The 14,959-nt window shown below is 41.2% G+C and overlaps 1 protein-coding gene across 1 annotated transcript; it reads right to left on the reverse strand.

The window, feature by feature from the left end:
• Positions 1 to 1,052: 1,052 nt before the first annotated feature.
• Positions 1,053 to 14,723, reverse strand: LOC124150647 (citramalyl-CoA lyase, mitochondrial-like). The gene is made up of 7 exons (XM_046522611.2): positions 14,420 to 14,723; positions 13,373 to 13,687; positions 9,840 to 10,028; positions 7,956 to 8,148; positions 6,679 to 6,792; positions 6,060 to 6,238; positions 1,053 to 1,241 (listed from the first exon to the last, which is right to left on the reverse strand). Exons 2-7 carry the CDS (start codon positions 13,685 to 13,687, stop codon positions 1,140 to 1,142), a joined length of 1,092 nt encoding a protein of 363 aa, XP_046378567.2. The 5' UTR covers positions 14,420 to 14,723; the 3' UTR covers positions 1,053 to 1,139.
• Positions 14,724 to 14,959: the final 236 nt, after the last annotated feature.

Consider the following 14,959-nt stretch of genomic DNA (forward strand, 5'->3'; position numbering starts at 1 on the left):
GCATCACTTCAAGCTTTCTTCAAAACCAAGTTGATCCTCAGTGATGAGTGAAACACTGCTCAAAGCATTCGTGACCAACTCGTGTTATTCCGGGACAAGCCGAATAGCGACTCGTGCCCCTCACATGGCCATTTTTACGACCGGGTTCCGTCTTAGCGCAAACGGGCATACCTAAAACAATTGTCTTCACATATCTTTCCCCATATATAATATATATTTCAGATGCAATTTAAAGTACATCGGGACATGCGGAATTATACAGTATGATTGAACACATTTAACTGTGCCTTGGGTATATTTTTAGATGCAAGCCATATATAAAATCAAAAAATATTTCAGAGGGATTCTTTGATGAAGAACGCGTATTCTGATTGGTTTGTCGCATTTTCGCACATAACATTCATCGAAAGGGGGACGAGTCTTCTTGCAGGTTACGGAAAGGGGCGAGTGGTGACGAATGATCAAAGCTGGGTAAAACTGAACTCACTTATGATAATAAGAACTAACATGGGATAGGGTGTTCAGGCTCCATGAGATGAGGGTTGTGTGCTGTCATACCTTAACGGTATGTTACGATGATCATACTATCAACCCCTGGTTTGACGTGCCAAAACTGATTACATGCGACACGGGTGGAATATTTAGTAAATGGGGACTGCATGTCAATCCTGTTATCCTGATGGCTTTGTCCGTTGCTCATAATATCAATCACTGTTTGTCTCGATTATTTACAGGCTGCTGTCACATAGCTGAAACCCCATCTACCCGAGGCAAGTGAGTTAACTGACTATTAAAGTCCAGTTTCCACTTTTAAAGTCAGTTAACTCTCTTGCCTCGGGAAGATGCTGAAACCCAGGTGTGGCCAAGTGCTGTGTTAACAAAAAGCAAAACATGACACAACACAATCTGACAGCCATGCTAAAAAATGTAACCCAGGATGCTTTTAAGCAAACTTGGGATACTTTAAACCCTTTCTACCCTGGAATCACCAAGAGGATTTAGACATCTCATCAATAATAATCACACAGGGATAATGAAAGACAAACATAATCTGTTTTTATTATATTTTACTTGCCATAAATACTACATGTTACATGTCAACACATTCAAAATTTACTGAAATCACAAACAATAATCTGTTAGGAACCCGATGACTCAATATTCTTTACAATTTTCAGGATATTCTTGGCTTGCAGTAGTAAAGGCATGTCGATCATATTTCCGTGAAAGGTGAAAGCCCCCTGAAATATGCAAAATCATATCTGTGTTATTGAGCTGTGAGGGAGAGTGAATAACGTTTTATTTTCACTTGGAGGAATTTTCAAGAACTTATTAATTCACATGGTTCATAGGCAAGTTAAGAAACTGATTCAGAAAGGCTCCAAGCCTTCATGTGCAAATTACTGTGCTAGCCAAATATTAAAACGCTATTCTATTGTCAAATGGGCAACCCCAAAATGAAAAAGAAACGTTTCTGTTACATATATGCTCATTTTAACCATAAATACGCCTTAATTTCAAACACAATTTTAATCAAATATAATACTGCCCTCATAATTATCCATGCTAACAGACACGCACAAAATGGGTTGTCAGATTGTAATTTTATATTCATTGGTCTTCGTACCTAGCTGACATCAATCTTCATTGATGAATAAAATTAAGAACTGTTTCCTCCTATATTTCATATCTAAGGATATCTGTCATGGTCATGCTAAGGTCCTCCATCACCCGAACCATGCTTGCCGTAAAAGTCAACAATGCTTAGGTTATCAACTTTAATTTTAGGTGTTCAAATAGTCCCAGTTGGTGTTTACATAGGAAATTCATGTACTTATGAGTGAGACACAAGATTCGGGTTAGAATAGGTCATCAGCAACTCATGCTTGTCGTAAGAGGCGACTAACAGGATCGGGTGGTCAGGCTCGCTGACTTGGTTGATGCATGTCATCGTATCCCAATTGCATGGATCGATGCTCATGATGTTAATCACTGGGTTGTCCGGTCCAGACACTATTATTTACAGACCGCCGTCATATAGCTGTAATATTGTTGAGTGCTATGTAACATAACAATCCAACCAACCAACCAACCTCCATCACTGGTGAAGATATATGGTTGCATTGTAGGGTAGTAACTAATTATAACCAACAGATTTAGCCACAGCAAGGTCTCCTGACAAAAACTAGCGAGCACTCTGACCAATTAGCACACTCAGATTACACTGCTAAACAGCAATGGTTTGCACCCTAAACAGCAACAAAGTTTTTGATAGACATTTAGAAGTTGGAAGAAACTGAATACATGACACTTTTTGTGGACAGTAATGAGACAACAGAACTCGCTGCTTCGGGTAAACGTTATTCGTTAGAATTTCATGATACAACTGACAAAACTCTATAATTACAACTGTCAACTTCTCCGATACGATTTACTATCATAACACAAGAACTTCCGGAATGAGAGTTATCTCCCTTACATCAATAGCAACTTCTTTTATTCTTTGTCAGGGCTATAAGAATGATTCACCCGATGAAGCAAGAAGTTGTTCTGAAACGTCGTAACAAAGAATAAAAGAAGTTGCTATCCATAAAAAGCAATAATTCCCCAAAACAACAATAATTCCCCAAAACAGCAATAATTCCCATAAACAGCAATAATTCCCCAAAACAACAATAATTCCCATAAACAACAATTCCCCCAAAACAGCAACAATTCCCCAAAACAGCAACAATTCCCTTAAACAGCAATAATATCCCCAAACAGCAATAATTCCCCCAAAACAGCAATAATTCCCCCAAAACAACGATGATTCCCACAAACAGCAATAATTCCCCACAAACAGCAATAATTCCTCAAAACAGCAATAATTCCCATAAACAACAATAATTCACCAAAACAGCAATAATTCCCCCAAAACAGCAATAATTCCCAATAACAGCAACAATTCACATAAACAGCAATAATTCCCCAAACAACAATAGTTCCCCTAAACAGCAATAATTCCCAACAACAATTCCCATAAAAAGCAACAATTCCCAAAAGCAACAGCAATTCCCCAAAACAGCAACAATTCCCACAACCAGCAACAATACCCACAAACAGCAATAATTCCCATAACCAGCAACAATTCCCCCAAACAGTAATAATTTCGATAAACAGCAATAATTCCCACAAACAGCAATAATTCCCATAACCAGCAACAATTCCCATAAACAGCAATAATTCCCCCAAACAGTAATAATTTCGATAAACAGCAATAATTCCCCAAAACAGCAACAATCAAAAAATAACTTCTTGTGGAACATGTGCTACAGCCAAGCAGCCACAAACTCTGACACTGGTTCAAAATCACCTAACACTAGCAATCACAAAAGTCCCTGCAAGGATTAAAGGGCTTATTGGACTTCCATAATTTCTGCATGGCCTTATTTCACTGCTTGACTTAACATAGACACGCGTCACTTCTACACTGCAGTACTGCTCTATCTATTCACGAGGAGGGGAGGAACATAGTTCATACAAACTAGTGATATATTGATGACGACTATCTGAAAGACAAGACAAAATATTGGTCTGAAAATAAAGAACATACAGTCAAGTCTCGTTAATCCAACACTCGGCTTTATCCGACACTAATGATGGGAACCGATTGATTCAGTGCTATGTAGTCCCATTAATCTGACATTCTGGCACTCCGACTCCGACACACCTAATTTGCAACGAATTACCAAAATCACTCATTTATCAGTCTCGTTAATCCGACACAGTGGTCAGCGTACTCCGTGGTCATCTGCCCACGAGTACACAACCCCGTGTTTTGACATGCACTGGCTGCAGAGATTAACTTAACAATTAACAGGAAGAGCTATTCAATCCTGTATGTACAAAGCTATTCAAATGTAGTTTACAAATTGAAGCCAGATAAATGTACATGAAGCCAGTTTAAAATGCAAACATGTATCTACAACATTATTTTCTTCATCTTACAGGTGGTGCCTCAGAGTCAACCATATGATCAGCTGAGGTTGTGAGACTCGGACAACTTGATATCAAAATGTCCACCCTCCACCTCCTGTTCAAATCCCAACTTGATGATTTCGATTTTTTTTTTTTCGCAAATTTGTGCACAATTTGTATGTATTGAAAAGAAATTTCCAACTTTCAGGTACTTCACAACGGCACATACTATTATGTGGTATTGAACACACCACTAGAACTAGATATACATCCTATATAACTATCCCCTGTCATGGGTCACATTAGAATTTTGTTTGTTCATATAGTAATTAATATACACTGAGAAAGGGAGGTAACTCCAGAACAAAAACATTACGGCATCAGTCTTGACAAGTTCACTGGAACTTTTTTGGAATAACCTAACTGCAAACACTAATGAAATGATTAATCCCACTGCAAGGAGGTAGGCTGGTTCTGGTGCCACTTGTAAATTGTGGCTTGTGGTTTGTTTGTTTTTCACCATTCAACATAGATCTTGTACAAGTTCCTTTGTCAAGTGTTAATTGTTTTTGTCATCTTAATGAGGATGTTATGGCAACAGTTCTCAGACAACCCTGACTACATCTTTCTGTAGGAAATCCAAAATAGCATGACAATTTCAGTACTCTGTTAATTTGGGTATAAAGTTTCATGGATATTATATGAAAAAAATTATGTATATATGCTTCAGAAATGAAGACTACAAACCCTCTGTTTTTAACTTGCGCTCTGGTAATGAAAGTAACCTGTCCTACTTGTTGCCAAGGAAACAGCAAAAGGCACCAATTCAGAATGTGTTTGATACATATGTAAAGTTTCATAATTTAATATTAAACCATTTTTGAGTTATCATATGCAAAATTTCAAATTAAATATGAAACAGTTTCCGAGTTATGCTCCAGGAATGAAATGAAAATGTGACAGATGGATGGACAGACAGACAGCACCCATTCCAAAATCCCCCTCCCACCTCGTGACAGGGCATCACAACACATGGATTTGTGATGTGCTATGATACATAAAGCTTACAGTGAGTGAGTGAGTTGGATTTAACACCGCTTTTCACAGTATTCCAGTTACATCACGGCGTGTCAGCTTAATGTGAGAGGAAAGCCCGAAGTGATGCAGGTCTCAGACGTTTATCACTTCGGTGAAACCCACGAGCACGGGTATGGTGCTGACAAACCATGAAACATAATCGGGGCGAACCGGGATTCGAACCCACAATCATAGGTTTCTGGCGTGCCCAAGGGACGCAACTCTGCACAGCGAATCGCGGCGCCTTAGACGACTGGGCCACCCGTGCCCCCATGAAGCTTACAGGCACAGAGTGTATTCAAAGATCATTGGTGTGTGGAAAAGTAAGCGTTAGTCACAAATTATAATTGTTTTGACACACACTTGGTGCATGAACACCAGTGTGCCTGGTGCTTTGTTATTGTGATTTCATATTGTTGTGTATTTCACTGTGTTTTAATGATTAAATAAGCAGTCTGCGAAGTTATTACTGTTGACACGTTTATTAATAACAATTGAATTCACTACATGTTTATGTTTATAGAGTTGTAAACACAAAAACAGGTATGAACACTTTGTGTAAATCTGGATTTACAGGTTTTTTATGGTTATACCTCCAAAAACGCAAAAATTATTTAAATCAATGTATTAAAGAGGTAAAATCTTATGCATATTTTTTACATATCCACATATGATATGACACAACCTCTGAACATCCACGGTAGATGAGGTCTTCAGCAATCCATGCTTGCCATAAAATGAAACTTTCCTTGTAAGCAGTGACTAACGGGATCGGGTGGTCAGATTGCTGACTTGGTTGATGCATGTCATTGTATCCTAACTGTATGGATCGATGCTCATGATGTCTATCATTGGATTGTCTGGTCTGGACTCGATTATTTACAGACCGCTGTCAGGAACTGAATTCCGCCGACTGGAATTTTGCTGAGCGATGTGTTAAACAGGAAACAAACAAACATATGACACATGATTGTGACCAGTGTCCAAGATTCAACCAATACCTCCTATCTAGACCTGCATACCTTGCCCGAGTCCTGGTGCTGTTCAAATGCTGCAACCAGCTCCATCGCCCACTGCACTCGCTCTCCACTCGGAGTGAAGGCATCGCGAACAGTGGAGACCTGACCGGGATGGATGACCTGTTTCCCAGTGTACCCCAACCTTGCCCCCTCCAACGACTGATGTCGGAGAGACTCTGTGTCTGGAAAGAGACCACATCTGTAACACCCTGGACCACATCTTCCTCAATAAACTAAGGCCATACTTTTTAAATTTTATGTTTGACGGATTCATTCCTGTTTTTCATTTTTTATTGAGGATCTATATTATTAGCAGGAGACATAATAAAAATAATATTTTTATCTTTAATTTATTTCTTTTCAGTATGCTTTTCAGAAGGGGCTTCGAGCCTGTGAAACAAAAAATAAAAAAGATGTGGCCTAAACGTTGTGGTATATTCCTATGAGGAGTGGACAATTTGATATATTCTTGGGGCCTGGCAATTTTTAAAAAAAATAAAAATATCCTGTTCCCAAACATTGGCAGGCAGTTGTTTTGGACACTGGGGGCATTAACAACTAACATTGACTGGGGACCTATATGGCCCCAGAATCCCAACAGGATAGTATAATGGAGAACTACCTTTGATATCAATGAACACCAGGTCAATGGCCTGCAGTCGGAACGCCTTGGCCACCATCACCACCTTCTGTCTGGCGTAGGTCAGTTCCCTTGCATCAGTCGTCCTCACTGCTCCTGGTACAGAGAACACATACACTGTAGTCTCTCTGCCAATACATACCATACACTAAATATAAGCAACAAAACCCTTTATATAACCACAAGAAATGTTCACCATCATACTTTGACTCTTATATAAGCATCTGTCTAGGAATGACTATCAATTGATGAATCCAGGTGTTGGCGAAGAGGTGAGTGTATCCTGCCCCACCGGTGATACCCATCACAAACACATGCAAAGGCAAGTCAAATGTTCACCCGAACACATGCTACTTTTGAAGCCAACTTCCTTTGAAGGCTGCTACAGAAATTCTCTTGGCACTAAGGGGCTGGTGCTAGAGAATTTCCCTTGGTGCCAATGTTTTGGCCAAAATTCAATGTACGCTGTCCAATAGATTTTCTTCATAATTTCAACCTCTACAATCCTATGCTGTGTAAATGAAACACAAACAAGCCTTAACTTGGTTGGATGTTGATCTCAGTGATGGTTGTGTTGGTAGTCGATAGTTGCCCCTGGTTTCAGCAGATTCTATATTATTTGACAAATATTTGTAACAGGTCGAGGAGAACATCAACGAGTGTGTTGATTGTGATAATGACTCAAAAGAGTGAGTGAGTTGGGTTGAACGCCACTTTTAACATTATTCCAGTTATATCACAGCGTGTCAGCTTAATGTGGGAGGAAAGCCCGAAGTGATGCAGGTCTAAGACGTTTACCACTTCGGTGAAACCCACGAGCACGGGTACGGTGCTGACAAACCTAGAAACATAATTGGGGCGAACCGGGATTCGAACCCACAATCATAGGTTTCTGGCGTGCCCAAGGGACGCAACTCTGCACAGCGAATCGCGGCGCCTTAGACGACTGGGCCACCCGTGCCCCCGACTCAAAAGAAGTACCAGGAGCCACAGTAGTGGTTCTATCCTCCACATAGCAATAAACAATATTAGTTCCTAGGATGACAACAGAGCTGTCATTAAGTCAGGTGGTTTTGTGAACTTATCAAATTCAAAAGGCCTTACTAGAAATTCAGTCCCTGTCAAATCTGTTAAGTTCCATCAGCAAATGTCTCACGAAAATCTGCACAGTAGTTGTCCAAGCAAAACACAAATTTAAAAAGCATTATTCAAAATTCGTTTCTGTCAAATCGATTAAGTTCCATCAGCAAATTTCTCACCAATATCTGCACAGAAGTCGTCTGAGCCAAACACGACACCGTCCATGTGGAACACACCCTGTGTTGAGTACTGTCTGGCCTTCTGTAGGACGTCCTGCATGTTTAGGACGCCCTGGGCACTCTCCACATAGGTCAGCAGGTATGGACAGTAGCCCTTGTGGTCAGCAGTCACAGCTCGCAGGAGGTCAGTGAACTGCAGCACACAGAAGACACATAATTATATCAAACAAGCTTCCTATTTCATGTAGAGTTTGTGTCCCAGGTGGAATGATATTTACATAGCAAGGGACAGAAAACACTAGTGTCAACAGGGACATAGACTTGTTTGACATGGGAACATACTTAGTACCGACAATGATTTATAATCAATTATCAACAAAGTGTCTGTGTGTCTTTATAATGAGAGAGTATGGTTTTACGCCGCTTTTAGCAATATTCCAGCAATATCACGACGGGGGACACCAGAAATGGGCTTCACACATTGTACCCATGTTGGGAATCGAACCCGGGTCTTCGGCATGACGAGCGAATGCTTTAAACACTAGGCTACCCGACCGCCCCGTCTTTATAATGAGAACATGAAGTGCGTGTGTATGAAGAACAAGCATGCAAATTGTAAACATGCGAGATGGACCACTTCCGACATATAATAACATCCAAGTGAACTGAACATAAGAGCGACTGCTGAAGTATTTAGGAAATCAGAGCGTATGGAAGACTTTTGTCAACAATAACTGCCTCTGATTCCCTTTTTGTGATATAGCCTTAACTTGGATCAATGAAACAATGTTTTAGTTAAACTGACTTAAATAATTTGATTTTCCTTTGTGCCGCTTGGCAAGCAGCTACTTCAACTTTTTGGGCGGTTCATATGATTGTGTGTTCACACAGTGCGCTAGTTTTAGTTCATAGCAGTAGAAAATATTGACGTGCACAAAATTGTCTTACACAAAATTCACTCAACCTCTGACCTGTGACCTACACAAAATTCACTCAACCTCTGACCTGTGACCTACACAAAATTCACCCAACCTCTGACCTGTGACCTTCACAAAATTTACCCAACCTCTGACCTGTGACCTACACAAAATTCGCCCAACCTCTGACGTGTGACCTACACAAAATTCACCCAACCTCTGACCTACACAAAATTCACCCAAAATCTGACCTGTGACCTACACAAAATTCACCCAACCTCTGACCTGTGACCTACACAAAAATTCACCCAAAATCTGACCTGTGACCTACACAAAATTCACCCAACCTCTGACCTGTGACCTACACAAAATTCACCCAACCTCTGACCTGTGACCTACACAAAATTCACCCAAAATCTGACCTGTGACCTACACAATTCACCCACCCACTGACTTTTGTTTGTATGTTTGGTAGGTTTTGTTTGTTTATGCCGCACTCAGCAATACTCCAACTACATGACGGCGGTCTGTAAATAATGTAAATACATCATGAGCATCAATCTATGCATTTGGGATACGATGACATGCATAAACTAAGTCAGCAAGCATGACAACCCGATCCCGTTATTCACCTCTTATAACAAAAATCGCCTCTTACAGCAAGCACGAGTTGCTGAAGACCTATTCTAACCCGGATCTTCACTGACTTGTGACCTACACACAATTCTCCCACCCACTGATATGTGACCTACACACAATTCACCCACCCACTGACCCCTGACCTACACACAATTCTCCCACCTACTGACCCCGGACCTACACACAATTCACCCACCCACTGACCCCTGACCTACACACAATTCTCCCACCCACTGACCCCGGACCTACACACAATTCACCCACCCACTGACCCCGGACCTACACACAATTCACCCACCCACTGACCTCTGACCTACACACAACTTACCTGCGTTAGATCTTCTACAGTGTCCACTTTAGGCAGGAGTATTGTTTGAGGTAGCCGGTCAGCCTTGAAGATGACCTTCAAATCCTGTTCCATCAGACCACTGGAAACAGAGTTGACTCGGAGTGCACAGTCCACGCCTGAGAAGTCCACTTCATCCAGCATCTGACGGATGTTCTCTCTAGCTTCAGCCTAAAACATAAATTAAAGAAATGTGGTGAGGTGAGGTGAAATGGGGTTTAACATCGCGTTTAAGATTGTTGCACTTATATAGCGACATGCATACACATGTGTGTGTGTGTGCCTGCTTGTATTACTCTGGACTAATGCCGATCTCATAGTGCTAGCCCACTGAGATATCATGCAGTTTAACATGAATACCCCACTCAGACACAGTATACTGACTCCGAGCCGACCAGTCCTTGTTTTAGCTCCTTAATATCAAGCGTCAGGCAATGTAACAACAAGTACCATCTTTTAACGTCTTTTGGTATGACAATGCCGGGGATCAAACCCCTGACATTCGGCTCTCCGGGCAGATGCTCTTCCACTTGACCACAGAGTCAAGAAATAAAGATGTCACGTGATAAATAAAGTGATAGCCTCAAGCAGGGTATCAGTGAACAGATTCACTTGATCCATTAAGATGCTTCTTTGAACAAGCTAAGGCATCACTAGAGTGGAAGATCGCCGCATCATTTCAAAAGACGTAAAAAGATGGTACTTGTTGTTACCCTGCCAATCACTAGACATTGTGGATAAAACAAGGACAGGTTATGTCACATCACCTTACATCATACCCCAAGTATACATTTCTCATGAATTATTCTATCCCAGAATTCCCGAGATTATTCAACTGGTTTGAGCAAGTGGGTGCGTGCAGTTACTCACATGACAATCAACCACTCTGGCCGTTCAAAACACAACCACAACTATAAATAGACTGGTAAGGTTGTGATTTTACAAAGCCGATGATTTATACTGTGGGTCCCAAAGAACCGCAAAACAGTATGGCTGTTTGACTAATTAAATTTATAAACATTGCAGCTTGCATGTTACACCTAACTTGACAACAGGATGTCAGTCACAGGTTGAATTTCATCAACCTAAATTGAAACCAGGGGTCCGGAAACCGTCATATGCGCCGGACATGTCCGATTGGGAATCTCAAATGTCCGGTTTAAAATATTGCTTACCGGACATTTAAATGTTTCTGTCCGGACATTTTAAAAGTATTGTCCGGACATTCTTAAATTTTGACCGGACATGATCAACAGTTAGAACTGAGCAGTTGTAACACAATGAAGATTATCTACACTGACAAGCTTTGTTTGTTATGATGCTGTAAATACATCGTACCTACATGATAGTCCAATCGGTCAATCACTGTAATAGGCAATAAACTGAGTTGACACTGATTAATCGAGGATTAATTACTGAGAACATCTTGTTAATTTGAGTGAAAGGTGTTTACAACTGTACATAAATACCTTGCATCATTGATGTACCTCATTATCAACATAATGCTACGATACGTAACCTCAGACAAGCGAAAGCGTGACGACATCCAGCCAGAAACTCTTAATTATGACCAACCATGAGATAAGGGACCTTATGTGTGAAAAATCATGTTTCGAGGTCATAATATTTTAAAACTACAGCATCTTCATAACACAAAAATACAATTCACAAGCTTCATCAGAGCTCCAGATAAGCTGCGTATCTGCGTAAAATACGAATCAGAAATGCTGAAATATGCAGTAAAATAAAATTCAAGCGTATCAAATACACAACGAACATTACAGATACGCTACAAAAATAAAACTTGTGCATATCATCAAAATGTTTAGAAGTAACCCAGTGTATTCGATTAGCAAATCAGCAACTTATTTTGAAATTACAAACGGGCATCCCGTCAACCTTGCCAAACTCCACGATGACAGTTACATCATGATCATTTGCCATCACACTTTCTTGTGGAAGTATCGTGGTATTTTTTAGTCCTATAAAGCTCTCGAACCCAGGGACTAGATGAATAGTGTTTTTTTAAATATTTAACTTAAATACCCACATGTGTAAAAACTAGTGGGTAACAGAAATTTGAATACCCAGATAGAATTACTGATACCCAATGATTTTAAAATGCATGGGTAAAATACCCACAACACAATTCATAATTATTACAGAGATACATGACAACTCAAAAGGGGATCTTCTCGGAAGAAAGTTGACCTCAAATGTCTTTATGACGTCATAGTACAATTGACCACCTCCGTGGTCTAGTGGTAGGGCTGGGACGGGTAACTCGGGTACCCGGGACGGGTGGGTGAGTAGGACCCGGGTACCCACAGGACTACCTGGACCCGTGGTTAGTCACGTGATATATTGTTTAATGACAAAAATTATGTAGGACTCTATGGTTACGCTACAAGTCACTAATGTTCGCATTTCTTTCTGACTATGCACCCATTCCCTCTGACTTTTCATATGGTTGAATAAAGATATAACTTACATCAACCTCAGCGTATGCATGACCAGATCGTTAAATACATGTATCTCAATACGTTTTGCAAGTGTTGTGATGAAAAAATCTCAATCAGACATTTTGTATCACTTCAGACCTACAGTGGGTACCCGGGTAGGGTCGGGTAATAGGGGGATGGGTACCCGGGTAGTAAATTTGGACTCGTCCCAACCCTATCTAGTGGTAGAGCATCCCTTCGGAGAGTGGAAGGCCTGGGGTTCGATCCCAGGCCGCGTCATACCAAAAGACTTTAAAAGATGGTACTCTTTACCTGGCGCTCGGCATTAAGGGGCTAAAACAAGAACTGGTCGGCTCAGAGTCAGTAAACTGTGTTTGAGTGGGGTATTCATGTTAAACTGCGGCATGGTATCTCAGTGAGTTAGCACTATAAATCACCTTCAGTCTGGACTAGTACAAGCAGCCACACAAACACACACACATACATGCACATTGCTATATAAGTGCAATAATCATGGACGTGACGTTAAACCCAATTTCACCACCTCATAGTACAATTGTACCCTAACACATAAGGCTTAAAAAAAAAAATTGGTTTCAGGCAATGACTTTTGAAAAAATAGTAACCATATAAACAGTTGTGTACGATCAACCTGAAAAAGGGCCTCCCAAAATAAATAAGCATACAAACTCCTACTGCCACCATGACCATAACACGAGATGCGTAGTAACGCACTGCACATGTAAAGGGAATTAACTGTGTGCTATATTGGATCACGCTGTTCTTAGTATTAGGATTTTTAAATTTTTTACTTTATGATGATGCAGATGGTGCCTGAGAACCAAGACTATTATTTTTTTAGCCTGAGGTCCCTTTTCTCCTAGTGGGTCACAATTTATAACAGACTCAGGCTTCTGACCAGGTGTCAGTATATTACATCAGTAAATTTCCTGTAATCAAATGAAGCATGCCACATATGCATTGGGCTACAACTTTGTCACCGAGAGTCCTAAGACCTAAGGAATAGAATGACCCGGGTAAATTCCTATCTACCTTCTTATTAAGAGCCACTCCATCTTCGCACTCCAACACAGCACAATCCACTCCGAGATTCGGGACTTTCCGCAACTTCTTCACATCATGTCCAGGAACATACATGAGGGTCCGCCGCGGAATGTACGGCCGCTCGTGGTAGGCTTCTGCCCTGTCTGAGTAGCATCGGTGTGGGACCAAGCAGGGCGGGGCACGGGTGGCTGAGGGGGTGAGTATTGGGGGTACACGGGTCGTCTGTGATGCACACACCCTGGGAGTCTGTGACATCAGTTGCTTCACACAACCACTTAGAGTTGAAATAGTCCTCATCTTCATCTTTTCAATATCGGAAAAAGAGTGAGTGAGTGAGTGAGTATGGTTTTACGCCGCTTTTAGCAATATTCCAGCAATATCACAGCGGGGGACACCAGAAATGGGCTTCACACATCGGGAATCGAACCTGGGTCTTCGGCGTGACGATCGAACGCTTTAACCATTAGGCTACCCGACCAACCCATCGGAAAAGAGTACTCATCATCAAAAAGTTCATGACATGACAAATTTAATACATCTCAATTCAAATTAATACCATATTTCCGCTACTAGACGCGCAGGCGTCGATCAATTTGGAGCAAGCTGTTGACACAGCGTCTATTAGAGGCCTGGCAACCATTCTGGCTAATGCTGGCACAGTGGCAACTCACTACCTTATCGAATCCCAAATTCTACAGTCATAAAAAGAGTATATTTGCAGGAAAGTCTATATGCCATACACTATATGCCATATATTAAGTTAATGTGATAGGGATTATTAATTTCATCAAATGCTGGATCCGATGATTAATTCTCATTGTTAAAATGGCAACTAGTATACTAGACAGAAAACCCTACTCGGGATTAGGGATTATCTGTCTCGAGAGAAATGATGCTGTTCCAGTGATCATGTCACGACAGTGTTTAGATCTAGGCCTTGTAGGCTGACATGCTCGAGGCTACAGCCAACACCACACAGGAAACACTTTTCGGTCGCGGGACCGGCGTAATACATCGCATTCTCTCACTACTTACCCCTTGGAGTCAGGCTTATCAAAGCCGCCCCACCAGCATCTGATTTCTTGACTTGACTACCAGCAATTGGGGGTTAATCAAGCTCCTCACAGCGATATCCCGTTCGCGGAGCTCTCTATACTATCGCTGCGATGTTACCGAGAGTGCAGCGAGGGTGTCACACGCTATGAAGGTGCTTGGGGTTCTTATTCATTCTTTTTGCTCGGCAGACAAATCCTGAACTCCGCGGCCATGCATTGAAGGGATATAATTTGAGAGTTACCTCCCGTGGACCATGACGCTTCCAAGCTCCTTCCCAGCGCGTGACACCTTCGTTACACTCTCGGTAACATCACAGCGATAGAGCTCCGCGAACGAACTATTGCTGTGATGAGCTTGTTAAGCTTCACGCGAAGCGTTTCGCTGTTTTAAAAACCGAACGCACGTAATGTATCGGATGTTTAGGTGTTGTTTTTTTGTTGTTGTAAATAATAATTTATTCCAGGAAATGTTGAAAATTATATTTTAATAGTTACTGATTTCGTGGATCTTCTGTAGTAT

Source organism: Haliotis rufescens, unplaced genomic scaffold (genome assembly GCF_023055435.1).
Source record: "Haliotis rufescens isolate VD_foot unplaced genomic scaffold, xgHalRufe1.0.p SCAF_5, whole genome shotgun sequence".
Taxonomy (NCBI): Eukaryota; Metazoa; Mollusca; class Gastropoda; order Lepetellida; family Haliotidae; genus Haliotis; species Haliotis rufescens.